General features: G+C 39.6%; 1 protein-coding gene across 4 annotated transcripts in view; it reads left to right on the top strand.

Annotated features, from left to right (window-relative positions):
• Window positions 1–18,856, top strand: part of xrcc4 (X-ray repair complementing defective repair in Chinese hamster cells 4) — a 70,695-nt gene extending 51,839 nt beyond the window's left edge. For 2 of the 4 annotated variants that reach the window (XM_079804143.1, XM_079804144.1), the window contains exons 7-8: window positions 5–143; window positions 16,478–18,856. In XM_079804143.1, coding sequence (XP_079660269.1) covers window positions 5–143; window positions 16,478–16,592 — 254 coding nt within the window. In that variant the 3' untranslated portion in view covers window positions 16,593–18,856. Of the gene's footprint in view, window positions 1–4; window positions 814–16,477 lie in introns of those variants that run through there. The other 2 variants (XM_079804142.1, XM_079804141.1) reach the window with 2 other exon arrangements.
• Window positions 18,857–20,353: the final 1,497 nt, after the last annotated feature.

Consider the following 20,353-nt stretch of genomic DNA (forward strand, 5'->3'; position numbering starts at 1 on the left):
ACAGAGATGCCAGAAAGCAGCCCGATGGACGACAGCCTAAATGACATCACAGATGTGGCCCCCTGCCGCAAACGTCGCCACAGACATCTCCAACAGCTGGAGACTCAAGCCAAACGAGCAGCGCTGGAGCGACAGAGATCCAGGTATCATCACTCACATCCGCAGATTTACACCTATCCTCCATCTAATAACACGTCTTATTGTGGTCGTTCTGCTCGTAACGCACCCAAACTCCTGGAGGCCTGTTATCTAATGTTGCATATGATACCCATAAACCCCTGCGACTGCAGCCATAAAAATGTCAGTGATAATTCCGGTTGTCTTACTCTCTGGTGTCCACTTCATTCAGCCTTGGATGCTGCTTTCTCTCTGCTCCTGCAGCCAGTCGAGCAGACAGAAGCGGGTTTCCCAGAACCCTCTTCCGTTGTATGGAAAACATTGGTCTTTTGCCAGCACCTTGTATTTTTCCAGTGGAGGCCCCCCTGGGTGCTTCTCTCTCCAGCTATTTTTTACTTATTAATAGGAAAATGTGTATAATTTAATCTCCTCCTTTGCCAGTACCTCAGTGGCCTCCATAATTGTACAATAAAAATCCCATGAATGGTTTAGATTTGCATTGAGCAACTTCTTCAGACCTGAGGGACGCAGATCCTGAGAAAATGTGTTTATCCTAAAATAGTCACACTGTTTTGGAGATTATTTGGCATTTATTATTATTTCTGAGTTATTATTTCAATGTTATTATTCCTAGGTGATTCTATCTATCTAGTTCTATCTATTGATTCATCCATCTTTCTATAGTATTTAAAATGTAAAAAAAGAATAAAAAATATCTATCTATTGTTCTATCTATTGTTCTGTCTGTCCATCCATCCATCCATCATCCATCCTTCTTTAGTATTTCAAATGTCCATCCATCCATAGTATTTCAAAATATCTATCTGTCTGTCTGTCTGCCTGCCTGTCTGTCTGTCTGTCGGTCTATCTATATATCTATCGTTCTGTTCATCCATCCATCCATCCATGCATCCATCTTTCTATAGTATTTTAAATGTTAAAAAAAAGTCTGTCTGTCTGTCGTTCTGTCCATCTATTCATCCATCCATCCATCTTTCTATAGTATTTTAAATGTAAAAAAAGAATTAAAATGTCTGTCTGTCTGTCTGTCTATCTATCTGTCTGTCTGTCTGTCTATCATTCTATCTATCATTCTATCTATCGTTCTATCTATTGTTCTGTCTGTCCATCCATCCATCCATCATGCATCCTCTTTAGTATTTCGTCTATCTGTCTGTCTATCTATCTATCTATCTATCTATCTATCTATCTATCTATCTATCTATCTATCTATCTATCTATCTATCTATCTATCTATCTATCTATCTATCTATCTATCTATCTATCTATCTATCTATCTATCTATCTATCTATCTATCTATCTATCTATCTATCTATCTATCTATCTATCTATCTATCTATCTATCTATCTATCTATCTATCTATCTATCTATCTATCTATCTATCTATCTATCTATCATTTTGTCCATCCATCCATCCATCCATCTTTCTATAGTGTTTCAAATGTCCATCCATCCTATTCTATCCATCTAGTGTGAATTATCAAAGACGTGATCTGAGAGAATCACTGATGAGTCGCCGGCGATTCAAAATCCTGCTTTGTGAAATGTGTTCTGACTGAAAATTATATCGGCGATGACCTACAACCAATGAGAGAGCTTGAACAAGAAGTTCAGGGAGGAGTTACAGACCAGAATATCAGTATTTTAAAATATATATTTACAATTATATAAAACAGAAACAAAGCACAAACATTTGCTTGACCAGCCGCAACAGCAGCACATTGCAAAATTATATATTTACCTCAAACTCTCTTTGAAAAACACAATCCTTGCTCCACGTGTCTCCCCAACACTTTCCTCCTCCATAATCTTTTTTTCTTTCTTTCTCCTTTTCGCTGCAAATCAGGGCACAGACAATTTTGATCGCAAGCTTCTTACGGGTCATCATTTTTAATAACGGTTCCAGTCTTGCGCCAGAACTCCGGTCTCACGCACGCGTGATCTCATGTTATTTCCTTGTCATTTCTCGAGTGTGATGGGTTGGGAAATGTAGTTTCATAACAGAGTTGGCGGCATATTGTAAAGTCATGCAGTGTGTATCGCCGATCCATTGTGCAATGTGCACACAGCAGCGACTGAATGCTACCCCAGTAAGTCGCGCAGTGTGAAAAGAAGAGTGATCTGACTACTTTAAAAATCATGCAGTGAGAACTCGGCAAGTGGATTGTAGAAATCATTACCATTCGTCACAAACAACTGGGGAATCATGGAAATGTCATGAAAAAATCATAACATTTAACTGATCAGAAAGTATATTGATGGTGTGAATATCTGTGTGGTATATTTTACAGTAAAATATTCATTAAAATAGCTGAATAAAATGAACAATTTCACCCAATATTTGTGTGTAATGGGTGGTTAGCTTAGCAGCATTCCAACATCTAGACTTACTACAGATCTACTACAAACACTAGATGAATGTCTTATGCACTTTATGAGAGGAGCGTATGTGTGGCGCGAATGATTTGTTAACCGAGTCGTTACACATTTCAAATCAGTTTAGTTTGGATGCCGCCTTACAAGGGAGCTGCCAAAGTCGACAGTAGGTAGAAGGGCAGCTAACTAGCATTTGGAACAGAGCCCATGTTTTTTGGGTTGGCAGACATATATGAAAGTTTCTCGAGTTGGCAGACATATACGAAAGACACTTTGGCTTCATATTGTATTGACGTTATGCTGGGATATGGAGAGATTAATGTTTAATGAGGGTCTTTTAAAACTTGGTAAAAACAAGAGTGTTTGTGTGGCTAGCAGGCAGAGTAAATGTTTAAATGTTTCTGTTTAAAAGTGTTTCTAGTCTCCCGGTGTCACCGACTGCCCCCCTGTCAGCAAACACTTAAAGCGGTGACGTTCGCAGGCCCTGACGGACCGAGGCCGCGGTGGTCCATGACAGAATGGTGCCTCTACGCCAGATGTTTTGTGCATGTGCTCGCGTGTCAGGTGTTGAGGGACACTGAGAGTTTGTATTGGACTTTCTTTCTCTTTCTGCAGGCCATATATATATACGAAGCAGGTTCTGCCACCGCTGTAAGACTTTCCAAACTTTAATAGACTTCCGTGGCACGGAGATCTGGCTCTTACTTCTTTAGAGAATATCACACGAGTGGAGAAATCCAGCTGGAGTCTCTCATTCTGTTCCTGGAATGAGGTTTTTAAACAGACGTGTGGCTTTGAATGCCTCTGCTAATTGCGCACAATTTGAGAGCTGGAATGCTCTTCTTGAACGTGACACAAATTAGTGGTGGTGTATCATGAATGAATCTGCGTTTTATGTGGCAGACTGTGCTAAAGGGATAGATCACCAAAATCCTGTCATTGTTTACACATCCTCATGTTGTTCCAAATCTGTATGACTTTCTCTCTCCACACAAAATAGATGTTTTGAAGAATATTCATGTTATTTTCCATACAATGAAAATAATGAGGACTGAGCCCGTTCAAGTACCAAAAATGTCAAATAAATAAATAATATATAATAATTGAATGTATAACATGCTGCTTATGTAGACTGGTCCTACCAGGGCACTCTCTGTCCACTCTCCATTGACAAGCGTTAACTTCCTTGAAGGCGGGTACTCTGTTGAAGTTTAAACCTATTGGATCTGCCCAGAGCCATTCTGGATCTGCCATAACCAATCACTAACGTTTGGTCGTGACGTATAGAGACAGAGCGACACGCGTCATAATCTGAAGACCATACCCACCGGGGGGGAAAAACAATCAAACCGTCTCCATTGACTTTGTATTGCGTGAAGCGGCCTCCTTGTCATTTTTGACTTGTAACAAAATAACAGAACAATGTCTAAAAGCTGAACACATAACCAAAAACCCAGAAGTTTTTATAAACTGTTGACCCAAAAAAGGATCGTTTAAGGACACAAAAGTTGGATACAGGCAATTGAGACCGAGCGCTACATGTTATATTACACTGAGAACTACACCCAGAGGGGAACGTAATCAGCGACAGGAAATATAATATGTAAAACTGACATTTGGATATTTGACTTAACAGTGACAAATGTGTCAGGATCCCAAAATGTACCCATTCTTCCTGCTGATGCTTCACGTCTTTATTGCCTGTATCCACTTTTGTCTCCTTAAACCCTCGTTTTTTTGGGGTCGACAGCTTATTAAAACTTAGTTCTGTTTATTAGCTTGTTTTCTGTACACCCTGTCACATAGCCGCTTTTAGACATTGTTCTATTTTTTGTTATAAGTCAGAAATGACAAGGAGGCAGCCTCACGCAATACAAAGTCAATGGAGAGCATTGGATTGTTTCCCTCCCGGTGTGGGCATGGCCTACATATGCTCTCTGTCATCTCAAACTAGCGCACGACATCAACGTCATCGTTCTCAGCCACTCCCTCTGTTCGCTGATTGGATCGGTTAAAATTTGACAGGAGAAAACCAGAGAATATACCTCAGTCCCAGACGGAGTACTGAAGGAAAATTTGTATTGAGCGGAAGTACGTAGGAGGGCGGAGCCAGGCTACTGGTACAGGTTCTTTACATTAAAGGGTTAGTTCACCCAAAAATGAAAATTCTGTCATTGATTACTCACCCTCATGTCGTTCGACACCTGTAAGACCTCTGTTCATATTCGGAACACAAATGAAGATATTTTTGTTGAAAGCTGATGGCTGAGAAAGGCTTCAGATAGGCCTCCATTGGCATTCAGTACATTTACACTCACAAGACCCATAAAAGGCACTTAAAACGTCGTTACAAAGTCCATCTCACCACAGTGGCTCTACAATAATTTTACGATGCGACGACAAATAGTTTTTTTGCGCAAAAAAAATCAAAATAACACCTTTAGCCAACTTGTTCTTGTCTTCCGTGTGTGCCTCCACGACGCATGCGCGAGAATATGACGTAGCGCCGGGGTTCGGGAATCCATGAAATGCACACTTTAGCCCGATTTTGAGATCTACGCCGAGACCTAAAGCACGATCAATGTAGAATTCAACAGCTTAGATATGCGCGTCTTCCTCTGCTTGTAAACAAATCGCTTCTGGGTCATCTGTCCGAACGCCGGATCTGCGTCAAATTCTCGCGCATGCGTCGTGGAGGCACACACGGAAGACAAGAACAAGTTGGCTAAAGGTGTTATTTTGATTTTTTTTGCGCAAAAAAACTATTTGTCGTCGCATCGTAAAATTATTGTAGAGTCACTGTGGTGAGATGGACTTTGTAACGACGTTTTAAGTGCCTTTTATGGGTCTTCGGAGTGTAAATGTACTGAATGCCAATGGAGGCCTATCTGAAGCCTTTCTCAGCCATCAGCTTTCAACAAAAATATCTTCATTTGTGTTCCGAATATGAACGGAGGTCTTACGGGTGTCGAACGACATGAGGGTGAGTAATTAATGACAGAATTTTCATTTTTGGGTGAACTAACCCTTTAATTACTTTTCAAAGTAACCCTCCACTGATTGCACTGTAACATAAGTAACACTGATTATTATTACAGGAAAGCAGTACAGTAATCACATGACGTTTTCAAGAAGTTTTCTGTGCGCAAACAACCAAAGCGTGTGCACAGAAAAGCTATACCTCTCAGACATTGTGCGAATAAGACTATTAAATCGAGTTCTCTTTCATGTCTTGCACGTGAACAGACAAATTCAACAAAATTATGTATTCTTTTGAAACCGTCGGTTATGTCTTTAAGTGAACGTAAACATTTGAAAAGAAAATGCGTGTGTAAATGTATGTTGGATACTAAAGTGACGGCAGCCTAATATTCCTGCTGCCGTATTTGTCCTCAATGTTAATCTAACAACAAAAGACAAAGAGAAAAACACTGTGCTATCAAATTAAAGATAAACCGCGTTTCCACCGCAAGAACTTTCCCCGGGAACTAGGAACGTTGGGGTGGAACCCTGTGTGTTCTGGGTCTAAATGAAGTTCTGGGTAAAAAATGCCTCTTTAGAAAGTCCCTGCTCGCGAAGTTTTCAAAGTTCAGGAACTTTTGGGGGTGGGACTTGCTGATTGGTTGAGTTCATGCAGCATTTTGATTGGTTGACTCTACGTAGCGTTTTTATTTCAACCACCGTTTTAAAAAAGTCTGTTGAGGTGCGTGCAGTAAGAATTGTTTGCTATTCGAATCAACAATTGGAAGGAATCAACAGGAAGGAAATGGAATGCTGGGAAAGTGGTGGTGGAGTCATGCCTGAGACAAAAGGCACTGGTGGGCACCATGGCGATAGGTTGAGTGGGCTTGGGCTAATCCCAAAGACTCTGGTTAGCCAGGCCCGCGTCAAGGAAAGGCACTATCTACTCCAGGAAGAGGTCCAAGCAGGTGTGGAGGAAGTGCGAGTGAGCAGGGCGGTGGGACTTAGGCAGCAGGGAGCGCGGACTAGGTGGGAGAGTACACTGCAGCGCAGGATTACCTGGGCGAACATCTTGCAGGCAGACTTCCATTGGGTCCGTTTCCTGGTACAAGCTGTTTACGATGCCCTGCCAAGCCCAGCGAACCTCCATGTCTGGGGGAGGAGCGAGACACCGTCCTGCCTTCTTTGCTCTGGAAGAGGCTCTTTAGAACATCTCCTCGGCAGCTGCTTATAGGCTCTGGCTGATGGTCGACCTGGGAAAACAGCTAAGGTTCCCTCAGTACATTGTAATAACAAATCTCTGCCCAGGCATGATAGTTACCTCTGAGGTTTCAAAACATCTGATCATGCTGGAACTTACGGGGCCCTGGACAGAGAGTATTGAGGAAGCCAATAAGAGGAAACACGCTAAGTACCAGGAAATGGTGGAGGGGTGCAGGGAGAGAGGCTGGATAACTTTCTATGAGCCTATAGAAGTCGGCTGTAGAGGCTTTGCAGGATGTTCACTTTGCAAAGTCCTCTGTTGTTTGGGAGTTACAGGGGCGGGTGATAAGAGAGCCATTCAATCCACGAGCAAAGCCGCAGAGAAGGCCACCAGGTGGCTCTGGATTAAGGGGGCTGATCCGTAGACTGCTACTGGGACACAAGTCGGGGCTTGATCAACCCCGGCTGGGTCGCCTGGGTGAGGGTGTTATGATGTTGTGAGACCCGAAACACCCAATGATCCCAGGATACATCACTGAGGATGCGTCCCAGTGCATCCATGAGATGTTTCTTGCATAGAGTTTAAAAAATCTGACAGATGGACCGACGACGAGGTTCAGGCTTTATTAAGCTTATATGTGGAGGACGAAATCCAGCGTGAACTGGAAAGTCACGCACAGTCCTACGTCACCGGACTAATCTTCACGATGACCGCTATGGAAATGCAGACAGCAACAGGTCTGGGGGGAAAGAAGTACCTGGGACAAATTGTTCTGGGTAATTTCGGTGGTTAACAGTAACTCCTCTGTAAGTAATAAGCATAATTAGGCATGAAAATAACTGAAGGAAATGTATCGACAAGTACTAAAAATAAAAGTATCGTATCAGACTTGTTCTGGAAAATGTGGTATCGATGCATCCCTAATTGATACATTTCTTTAGAAATAAATCGCATTTACCGCAAACTTTTTAATATTAGTGTAAATAAAGCAGATCAAATCTAAGTAGGTTCACTAACGAGTGAAGATTATGAGCACAGTCACTGTTCAGACCTCTAACACCTTCCGTGCCAACGTCTTTATTACCCTGCCAACATCTCTAGAGTAATCAAAAAACAAATGGCCTTAAAATCCCTGTATGGGCATCGAGAAATTTGCCAGTAGCAGCTTCCCAGCAGGCAAAATACAAGTCATTGGATGTTGGGCACAGAGACAAGAATCAGTCCCACAGTTTTTTTTTTCTTTTCACAAACAAACCGCACAATCACTGCTGTCCACAGATGGTGAGACTCAGTGCCATGGCATCTGCTCTAATAAAGACCATGTTTAAAAGCATTTCTCCTCTAAAGGCTGAAAAGAATCACCCAGCAGACATCATTTGCTTATTCAGCTACAGAACCGCATGTTCAGATCAGGGGAGCTTAATTTGGAGTGTTTTATATTTAAATGTATGTAAAAAAATCTTTTTGTAATGCAGCGCAGGACTTACTTTATCTATTGTAAATTGATTGGATTGTGAACAGTAAGTGTTACTGGTTACTGACAGGTGAGTGAAGGGAGGGATTGAAAAGTGACAGGGATTTGTAAAGTCATTTCTGAGAAGGAGAAAGTTTGAATGTTTTTTGATTAAAGATTGCCCAGACAAAGGCAATTCATTGAGACCGTAAGGTAAAACTGACTGTAAAGTGTCTCCTTCCCAGGTCAAAGAGAAAGAAGTCGAAACTGTTTTAGAGGATTCAGAGATGCATCAGAACTTAAATAGTCATTTTATTAGAAGATGAAGAAGAGGAAGACCACTCTCAGAGAAAGACAGAAAGAGAGAGGCAGACAGACATGGATTCATTTCGTCTCTGGCTGAAACAGTGCTGTTCTACAGCCTCCCAGCACCTGCCTAGAGATGGATCTGGCAGAGCATGACAACAGACAACAATCAGCCCAGTTACACTGCATTTATACAGCGCCCGGCGTGTGTGTTTGCTGCCGGTTGCTCTGTGGGTCTCCCAAAGTAATGTCCAGGTCATGTTTTACTCCATAATCAAAAGGGGAAACAAAGAAATTACATTTTGCATAAAGATGTCTTTTTGTCTTTCATTACCAATGCAGTAAAAAATACTGTACAGTACACTTTCTGGACATGATGCTTTATTGCATTTATATATAAAGCATTTGCATTTATGTATTTATATATAAAATACATAAATACATGCATGTGTGTGTTTTGGATGAGATTAATCGATTGCCCAACACTAAATATCTATATAAATGTATATGTGTGTGTGTATATATATATACACACACACACAAACACACACACACACACACACACACAGTGTGTATATACAGTATATTGCTGTCAAATCGATTAATCGTGATTAATTGCATTTGACATAAGTTTGTTTATATAATATACATTATGTGTGTTTATATTATATTATATGTATGTATGTATGTATGTATGTATGTATGTATGTATGTATGTATGTATGTATGTATGTATGTATGTATGTATGTATGTATGTATGTATGTATGTATGTATGTATGTATGTATGTATGTATGTATGTATGTATGTATGTATGTATGTATGTATGTATGTATGTATGTATGTATGTATGTATGTATGTATGTATGTATGTATGTATGTATGTATGTATGTATGTATGTATGTATGTATGTATGTATGTATGTATGTATGTATGTATGTATGTATGTATGTATGTATATATATATATATAACCCTAACCCTATACAAAGACAAACTTTTATGTTAGATGCGATTAATCACGATTAATTGATTCAACAGCACTTAAATATACACTACATACCTGTTTTCATATGTATATATAAATAGAGAATAATATATAAATGCATTTAATTGACATATGCAATTAATATAGTATATGTTAGTATAATATAGTATCATTTTTGTTTTTTAGTACAAGTACTTTTTGGTACTTGTTCAAGTAAGTTTCTGAGAGATTGACCATTGTGTTGCCTCTGTTAAGAACTATTTACCCTTGATACCCTTGATTTACCCTTGGTGGTGTTTCAGACAACCTGTAAGAGTTTTCATTGCTGGTTCTTTATTTTACTTGAGTTCAGTGTGTTAACAAAACCTGTTTTTCATCATTCTAATTAAATCATCCATTGGTTTACTTTACGATTTGTGGATATGCCATTACCCTTTTACATTATTTACTCTTATGTCTCATATGGCTGTGCTCTTTATTAGAAAGTGTACCATAACATCTCTCCCCCTTTCTGAGCTCCTTTACATTCTCTTAACCAGATCCAGTGCTTCTCGTAATAATAACTTAAGAGAAACATAAGACCTGTTTCCCTAACCCGCAGACAATTCCCGGCTTGTTTCCAGTGAATCACGACAGCATATATATAGCGGCTTACAAGACGTGATCTACGTGTGTGACTGTCCATGCCCGTACCTACGGATTTCCTCCCAGAGGGCAGTTGGAAAGCAACTCTTTCTGTTCTTCATCAAAGCTGCCCCTACAAGAGAGTCTAGTTGCGTGAAAATGACTTCCAGATGCGGGCTGCACAGGGGAACCCCTTGATCAAACCGCGATATTTACGTGTGCACAAATGCAAATGCACTGTTTACTCTCAGATTGTCCGAGATTACGCTGACTAAGCATCGTTTCACAGATGAACATTTGGGGTTTGCTTTTTAAAGATGCATTTCTGATGCTTGATTTACTTAGTTCAATAAAATGTGGTTTTCGAGAGTCAAATGAGAATGAACTAATCAGCTGATTCCATTTTAGTGTTTACATGTTTGAAAAGATCAAACTCTTCGGGCCTCAGTGTTTGTTCGGTACCAACACACCATATAAAAGCTCTTTGCTCAAGAAAAGGACAGATTTTTCTTACTTGTTTCATTGGACCCTATCATATACCCGGTGCAATGCGGCGCCAGGCGCAATTTCACCCTGACGCAGTTATTATTTTCACGTCCTGCGCCACGTTGTTTAAATAGCAAATGCACTCATGTCCATCCGTTCACCCATCTGATCTGAAAACGAGTTGTGTACAGGCACATTGTTGGCACGTTACGCAATATGTTTTGTGTTATTTAAAGGGCGTGTGTTAGTAATATGTGCCGCGGGTGCACAACGTGCGTACACTCTGCTTATTTCTAAGGTTGGGTATCGTTTGGGTTTTTTACGTTATCGGTGCCAAACCGATACTTTTAAAACGGTACCGGGTGCCTGAACCGATACTTTAAAACAGGGTTGCCAACTCTCACGCATTTGGCATGATGCTCACGCTTTCAGGCTCTGTCTCACGGTCTCACTCTGCCCAACTTAATCTCACGCCAAATTGCCAAACCTGCTTTTGATATTAAACAAAGTCTAAGCTTTTACATTTATTTAGGTTTTAATGCGAAATTCAAACAATAAATAGCGTTTTGGGCATAACAGTTAAAGCCAGAGGCGTTGAAAAACGGAGTTGCGACATGCTCTCATCTCCCGGCGGCGCGCGCGGTCACGTGGTTCATGGAGCGCTCAATACTTCTTGCGCTGTGTCAATACATTTGAATGGTTTAAGCGGATACACAACAGCTTCACTATACAGGTGTTTGCAGTCAAAAAAATACAAAGCAGTATCAAGATGCATGTCGACTAAATCAAGTAGAAAAGTGTCTTCACTTTTATCTTTTTACACATTTATTTCCCACATAGAATTGAATGAGGAAAGGAAAAACAAAAGAAAACAGCAACAACAGACTAGCATGTTGATTACTTGAACATAAATTTTGCTCTCCTTTCTTTCTGGCCAGCAAATTTCTCAATGACTCTCTGATTAAAGTCAGTCATCTCAGTAGTGTCATGACGTTTTCATTTTTCAGTTAGATATTTGAGGTCTCTTACCTACGTTGTTGTCCACAAAACTTCAGTACCGACACTTTGAAATAAAAGACAGGGAAAGCAATAAAGGGCATTGCTAACAACACATCCAGCCAGCCACCTACGTTTCTCATAACAAGCACGTGAAGCTCCGAGTGCAGCTGCGTCCTGTCACTGGCCTGCTGCTGGATTTGTAAATCGCGTTGGTCCAGTTCGGGATCCTTTATTTATTTTTTTTCTTCCAGCGAACGCCTTGTGAAAGAATTTGGTTTAACTGCTGCCATCTCTACGAAACTGATCATCCTCCTAACAAGGTTATGGCGGAGTCGGAGTGGCGATGTCGCCCGTGCACTTCCGCTTTAGTGGCCAAGAGCGTAAAGTTGAATGACAGGTGACGAGAACCAATCAGATTGGATAAAATAACACACGTCCAATTCTGATTCGCCAGGGACGCAGCAACCTGCGTCTGGAGGAGGATCTTTAAGAAACCAATTAGAGACCAGCTTCAGGTCACATGCTGCCCGTAGATTTTTGTACTCCGATAGACATCCATTTGTCCGGCGTCCCTCGCCCATGAAACCGCATGAAACATTTTGAAGAACATATAAAATAGTTAATCGATCAAAGCCAGTTTTTATTAAATGCTGCGGCTCTTACTAACAGCCGGCACGTCGTATGAGTAAACTATTTTATTTTTATATCATTTTTGTATACATGTATATTTCTGGAATTTTGATGGGGGCGGCGCCCCCTCTATTGACAAGCCGCCACTGATAGTTACTATATATACTATATAATGTGTATCTGATATGAATAAAACACGTAGTCATATTATAACTGTCTGAAAGGATTGTCATTGCCACTATAGACATCAGTATGTGTATTTTTGCTTGTAATTGTGTGCATTTAAATATCTGAAACCTAAAATAAATATTATGTGGTTGAAAACACTGAATAGTTGTGATATGTGATGATCGAGTGCAGAGTCTGTCTCTGGCTCTGTCTCTGGCTCGGCGCCAGCCAAAGCGCGAAAGCACGTTTGAATTTAAGTGCCACCTAAATGAGGCACTGAAATCTCCGTTCTGATTCGGTCCAGTTACATACCCATTATATAGCTATTGGCACCAGGTTTCGGTACCCAACCCTACTTATTACACACACAGGGACGCGCAGCAGCACACAAACATTTTTAAATATTAAAAATAAAAGGATTCCTTTCTGGAGAAGTGTTCAGTTTTGCCACATGCAAATTCTGACAAAATAGCAAATCCGCCATGGCGCAAGCCCAACTGGCTTTTAAAGGGAATGGGAGATGAGGTTTATTGCGCCCAAAACATGCCCATGACTCATTAAGAGACTAGGGACAACAATTTTAGTCCATACGCCAGGTGCGGTGACCATTTTTCCCGTTGTTAAACTAGCAAAAGTGTATTCGGACACGTCCTAAGTGCACTTGTGCAGTGCGGTTTAGACCATGCGCTCAGATCGTTAAAATAGGGCCCATAGTGTTTTTAAGGGCAAATCACCATATATTTGCAAATGGGATAAGTTTATTACTTTAAAGTTGGCATGAAACAGACGTTTCGATAGTCTTTTCTTCCCCATATTGAGTGAAACATTTTAGAAACGAGAAAAAATGTAGGACAGGATTTGATTTTGTCTATCAGGAATTGATTGGAAGGTTGTGGTTTAATATTGGTCGATCATATGTGTGTGACAGGTTGCCCCGCCCTTGCACCAGTAAACGCCTCATCAGCTAAAGAGGAAGTTGTTTTTATTATAGATTATGACAGCACATGAATTTAAAGAAAATGATGTGAACAAATGAGTAATTTATAATTAAATACTGCAATTTGTTCATTTTGACATCATGGTGACTTTAGCTAAATCAGTGTTTTTTATCTTCACATCAAAATGTCCAGCGAGATTAGTTCTTGGTAAAGCGTGCTGTTTCATCAACACAGATGATTTGACTAATAAATGGATTTATTTGAAGCAAAAGAATGTGGCATCTGTTTTTGAAGCGTTTTAAAGACTTCTGCTCTGTTCTGTTGCGTCAATCCCTGTGGGGACCTCACCTAACACTTGCTTCCTTTTTGCCAGACAGCTCTTTAATAGCACATCTCAGAAGCAGGTATGCGAGTCCTGAACTGCACTTGTGACAAGAAGAGATCTCAAATGCGATTCTAAAGGGACCATGAACCTGGAAACACAATCTGTTTTACAATATAAGGCCCTGTTACTTGTACACTGGGGTCCAAAAGTCTCATTCCACTAGTGAAAATGCTTCTTTGTTGCATTTACGATTAGTAACCTAGAAATAGATCAGAATCTGAAATATTTCGTCATTGAATATTCATTGTTTTATCATATGCATGTGATATAACTTTTTGACCCCTCTGTATGTGGCTGTAACATGACTACATTGTTGTGAACTTTTACATTATCATAAATATTAGACAAAAACATTCTTATAATTCATCTAAACTTTTTTTTTATTCTTTCAATGTTTCCATGTTTTTTCTCCTGAACATTTTAAAATCGCTCTTTGAGCAAATGAGCCTCATTGCAGTTGAATATTTCATTTTTATTTTTCCTGATTGTTATTATGGTGGTGTTTTATGGAGCAGCTCTTTCTATTTCAGCAGGATACTAAAAGTTTTCTGGAATCTCCTCAGCATGATCCGTTAAAACGGCGTCTTATTCACCTGATTCCTGTAGCTGCATTATGAGAGGACACTGCTGGATGCAAACCTGTTTCTAATAAGGAAGGGGTAGTTTCCAGGGACAGGCTCTTTAAGAGTGTGTGAATGCTTTACCTGGAAGCTGTTAACTTTTAATGAACTCCATTTCCCCCACTTTGAGGCTTATTAAAGCTCACAGATATTGGTATGCTTGAGACAAAACAAAAAATATACACTATATTGCCAAAAGTATTGGGACACCCCTCCAAATCACTGAATCCAATCACTTGGCTAAAAGTGTATAAAATCAATCACAAACATTTGTGAAAGAATGGGTCGCTCTCAGGAGCTCAGTGAATTCAAGTACCGTGATAGGTTGCCACCCCTTCAATAAGTCCATTCATGAAATTTCCTTACTACTAAATATTCCACGGTCAACTGTTAGTGGTATTATAACAAAGTGGGAACAACAGCAACTCACCCATGAAGTGTTTGGCCGCGTAAAATCACAGAGCGGGGTCAGCGCATGCTGAGGCTCACAGTGCGCAGAAGTCGTCAACTTTCTGCAGAGTGAATACAGACCTCCAAACTTCGTGGAGCCTTCAGATTAGCTCAAGAACGGTGCGTAGAGAGCATCATGGAATGGGTTTCCATGGCCGAGCAGCTGCATCCAAGTCTTACATCACTAAGTGCAATGCAAAGCGTCGGATGCAGTGGTGTAAAGCACACCGCCACTGGACTCTAGAGCAGTGGAGACGTGTTCTCTGCAGTGACGAATCACGCTTCTCTGTCTGGAAATGCGATGGACGAGTCTGGGTTTGGCGGTTGCCAGGAGAACGGTACTTGCCTGACTGCATTGTGCCAAGTGTAAAGTTTGGTGGAGGGGGGTTATGGTGTGGGGTTGTTTTTCAGGGGTTGGGTCAGGGGCTTAGTTCCAGTGAAAGGAACTCTTAATGCTTCAGCATACCAAGATATTTTGGACAATTTCATGCTCCCAACTTTGTGGGAACAGTTTGGGGACGTCTCTTTCCTGTTCCAACATGACTGAGCACCAGTGCACAAAGTAAGGTCCATAAAGACATGGATGAGCGAGTTTGGTGTGGAGGAACTTGACTGGCCTGCACAGAGTCCTGACCTCAACCCGACAGAACACCTTTGGGATAAAATTAGAGCGGAGACTGCGAGCCAGGCCTTCTCGTCCAACATCAGTGCCTGACCTCACAAATGCGCTTCTAGAAGAATGGTCAAAAATTCCCATAAACACACTCCTAAACCTTGTGGAAAGCCTTCCCAGAAGAGTTAAAGTTGTTATAGCTGCAAAGGGTGGGCCAACTCCATATTAAACCGTGTGGGTTAAGAATGGGATGTCATTAAAGTTCATGTGCATGTAAAGACAGGCGTCCCAAAACGTTTGGAAATATACTGTATATGTTTTTCAGACTGTGCAGTATTGGTCCTATAATGTAACATGAAGAAGCAAAAGATCTCCAAGGAACCCTTGAAGAACCTTTATTTTCAAGAGGTTACACTTATCTTGTCCATGTTACTTCTTCACTAGATGTGATGTAATCCGACTAACTTTCTCTCGTGTGTGTATATGTGTTTAATTTCTAGCAGTGTTGTCCATGTGTTTTCTGGTGCACCACAGGACAAGCTTTGCTTAGAAGGCTACATGATCCCCGGCACATCCTGAAATTAACAGGCTTACGGGACTATAAATCTCATTTATTTTCCCTCCCTGTGACCTGATTTCTTCTAGCGCTTTGAAAAGCTCTCCATAGTCCTTATAGACAGGATCCTGTGGGAGTTTCTGCAGCTTATCCTTTATTTCTTGTTTTAATGCTGAAGAAGCAGTTTAACCTGCTAATTTTGTCATAATGTAGTAATGAAAGTGAGAAAGCGAGTTACCATAACATAAGCTAGTTCTGCGGTGACTTGTCACCTTGTACATCAGTGTCAGATCGACTTTGAAAGTGACGGGTACATGACCAGTGACCTTCAAACTCTTATTAGCATCCAGTAAATGTATGACTCTAAAAACACATGGTATGTTCCTGATTATAAAGGATGAAGCAGGCTGAACTGTACAGCGTTTCGACTTGACCCCGTTTTAAGGAGCCTGTGGGTGAATCATGTTTGACTGGGTCACTGTAATCAGGCAGCAGTATGACTTTACTCCAACGTCAACTTCTGCTATGCATTTAACCTTCACCTTCTGTTGACGGTTGTTCCTTCACTTTGTAATTTTAGAGAGAAGCCGACGGAAGAGGCCAAAGCCGAAACGAGCAAAACGTCAAATGTCCAACTGAAACCAGCAGCCGTTGCGGCGAACCTTGATCCAGACGACCTGTTCGATGATATATGAGCCTCTTTGGGGTCTAATGACCACCATTCATGATAAGCATGACTTTTGTACTGTTTTTAAACAATAGGAGTAATAAAATTATAAATTTTAAAGTATTTTACAGTGAATTGGCTCTTCATTATGGAAGCTTGTTTTACAAAAATAATTGTTGCGGAGGGGAAAAAAGCCTCTTTTTTTCTTGCAATTTTGAGTTTATATGTCACAATTCTGAGAGGATAATGTCTCAATTGCCAATTTATAGCTCACAATTTGGATTTCACAATTCTGAGGGGAAAAAGTCAGAATTGTAAGATTCGCAATTCAGGCTTTTTTTCCCTCAGAATTGTGAAATCCAAATTGTGAGCTATAAACTCGCAATTGCGAGAAAACAAGTCCGAATTGTAAGATAAAAAGCTTTTTTTATATATATTTCTCAAAATTCTGGGAAAAAAAGTCTGAATCACGAGATAAAAGCCTCAGGTTACCCTTTTTTAATTGTGAGTTTATATCTCAAAATTGTGACTCTTTTTTCTCGCAATTCCAATTTTATATCTCACAATTCTGGGAAAAAAGTCATAAAAGTTATCAACTCGCAATTGCGAAAAACCAAAGATTCAGTGAGATAAAAGCCACAATTAACCTTTTTTTTTAATTGTGATTTTATATCTGAAAATTGTGACTCTTTTTCTCGCAATTCCAATTTTATATCTCACAATTCTGGGAAAAAAGTCATAAAAGTTATAAACTCGCAATTTTGAGAAACAAAAAAATTCTGAATTTTTTTCTCGCAATTCCAATTTTGTCTCAAAATTCTCTGAAAAAAAGTCAGAATTGCGAGATAAAAGCCTCAGGTTACGTTTTTTTAATTGAGAGTTTATATCTCACAATTCTGACTTTTTTCTCGCAATTCCAATTTTATATCTCACAATTCTGGGGAAAAAGTCATAAGTTATAAACTCACAATTGCGAAAAACCAAAAATTCAGTGAGATAAAAGCCGCAATTAACATTTTTTTTTTTATTGTGAGTTTATATCTCAAAATTGTGACTTTTTTTCTCGCAATTCCAATTTTGTCTCTCAATTTCTGGGAAAAAAAGTCAGAATCGCGAGAGATAAAAGCCTCAGGTTACCGGTTTTTAATTGTGAGTTTATATCTCACAATTCTGACTTTTTTCTCACAGTTCCATTTTTATATCTCACAATTCTGGGAAAAAAGTCATAAAAGTTATAAACTCGCAATTGCGAAAAACCAAAGATTCAGTGAGAGAAAAGCCACAATTAACCTTTTTTTTTAATTGTGAGTTTATATCTCAAAATTGTGACTTTTATTCTTGCAATTCCAATTTTTATATCTCACAATTCTGGGAAAAAAAGTCAGAAAAGTTATAAACTCGCAATTTTGAGAAAACAAAAAAATTCTGAATTGTGAGATAAAAGCAGCAATTAACCTTTTCTTTTTCTTTTTTTATTTTGTATCTCAAAATTTCTCGCAATTCCAATTTTGTCTCAAAATTCTCAGAAAAAAAGTCAGAATCGCGAGATAAAAGCCTCAGGTTACCGTTTTTTAATTGTGAGTTTTTATCTCACAATTCTGACTTTTTTCTCGCAATTCCAATTTTATATCTCACAATTCTGGGGAAAAAGTAATAAGTTATAAATTCGCAATTGCTAGAAACAAAAAAAAAAATCAGAATTGTGAGATAAAAGCCGCAATTAACCTTTTTTTTATTGTGGATTTATATCTCAAAATTGTGACTTTTTTCTCGCAATTCCAATTTTGTCTCAAAATTCTGGGGAAAAAAGTCAGAATTGCGAGATAAAAGCCTCAGGTTACCGTTTTTTAATTGTGAGTTTATATCTCACTATTCTGACTTTTTTCTCACAGTTCCATTTTTATATTCACAATTCTGGGGGAAAAAAGTCATAAGTTATAAACAATTGCGAAAAACCAAAAATTCAGAATTGTGAAATAAAAGCCGCAATTAACCTTTTTTTTTAATTGTGAGTTTGTCTCACCATTCAGACTTTTTTCTCGCAGTTCCAATTTTATGTCTCATAACTGTGAAAAAAGTCAGAATCGTGAGTTATAAACTACCAATTGTGAGTTTATATCAGATATGAGGCGGAAACAAGCTTCCATGCTACAATATTAAACAATGAAAGTTTAAATAAAGAACACTACTTTTTAACAATGAGAAGTGAAGAATCAAGAGGACAATATTGTACATTTTAACTGTAAGGTGTGATAAATATAATACATGTGAATAAAGATTTGTTTTTTTCTCATTCCCTAAGTTGTAGTCTTCCTTTTTAAATGCATTTATCCCCAACCCTACACGTTTAACTTGCATGCATTGTTGCATTAGTTATGCTTCACCATTGGTGTTAAGGACATCTCTGCTGAAGAAAAGACATCTTAAACCAGCCTAAGCTAAACTTTTTGTCTTCATGCTGGTCTGGTAGCTGGTTTTATTGAGGTTTTGGGCACATTTTCTTTTGGATCAGCTAGATAGACCAGCTAAGACCAGAAAATCAGTTTAGACTGGTTTAAACTTTTTTTTCACCTGGGATGAATGATGCATGATGGCTTGCTGAAGAGATGTATGCTGTTACTCTTCTAAACAAGCTTATGATTTTCACCCTGTGAGCCCGCCATCTTGGAATGGTCAGTGTATCGTCACTTCACTTCACAGTAAGAATCAATGATGACACAACATTGCGCAGCTTTTGGTTGTGTACCCACCAAGATTTAAATTCCAGAAGAAATGGGATAACTTTTCACAGGTGAGAATGTGATGGGTTGTGTTTGTACACCATGTATTACAATATTACAGGTTTTTATACTGTGGTAACGTTTTAATGTTGTGTCAGCTGACGCCTTCATCATATTGTATTGTGTTAGTTTAGCAAAAATCATCTGCTGAAGTCTATTGCAGATATACTCAGATCAGGCATAACATTATGACCGGTGAAGTGAATAACACTGATTATCTCTTCATCACGGCACCTGTTAGTGGGTGGGATATATTAGGCAGCAAGTGAACATTTTGTCCTCAAAGTTGATGTGTTAGAAGCAGGAAAAATGGGCAAGTGTAAGGATTTGAAAGAGTTTGACAAGGGCCAAATTGTGATGGCTAGACGAGAGCATCTCCAAAACTGCAGCTCTTGTGGGGTGTTCCCGGTCTGCAGTGGTCAGTATCTTTCAAAAGTGGTCCAAAGGAAGGAACAGTGGTGAACCGGCGACAGGGTCATGGGCGGCCAAGGCTCACTGATGCACGTGGGGAGCGAAGGCTGGCCCGTGTGGTCCGATCAAACAGACGAGCTACTGTAGCTCAGATACACCTTAATAACTTCTTATCCACGCCATGGAAACAACTGACAACACCCTATCATCAAGACAGGTAAGCACCAATCATATTCTTTAGAAAATTTGACAATCTTATATTATTGTATGTGTAGTTTTTATGGCCTATAATTGGAGAGACTTGATGGAATATTTGTACTTGAAGATTCGTTTATTACCCATCCTTCGGATGAGACGTTAAACTGAGGTCCTGACTGTCTGTGGTCATTAAAAATCTTTTGCCCATTGGCCCCTGTCCATCATGGCCTCCTAATCATCCCCATATATATATATATATATATATATATATATATATATATATATATGATTGGCTTCATCACTCTGTCTCCTCTCCACCAATCAGCCGGTGTGTGGTGAGTGTTCTGGCGCAATATGGCTGCCGTCTCATCATCCAGGTGGATGCTGCACATTGGTGGGG

Source organism: Gobio gobio (assembly GCF_949357685.1).
Source record: "Gobio gobio genome assembly, chromosome: 22".
Taxonomy (NCBI): domain Eukaryota; kingdom Metazoa; phylum Chordata; class Actinopteri; order Cypriniformes; family Gobionidae; genus Gobio; species Gobio gobio.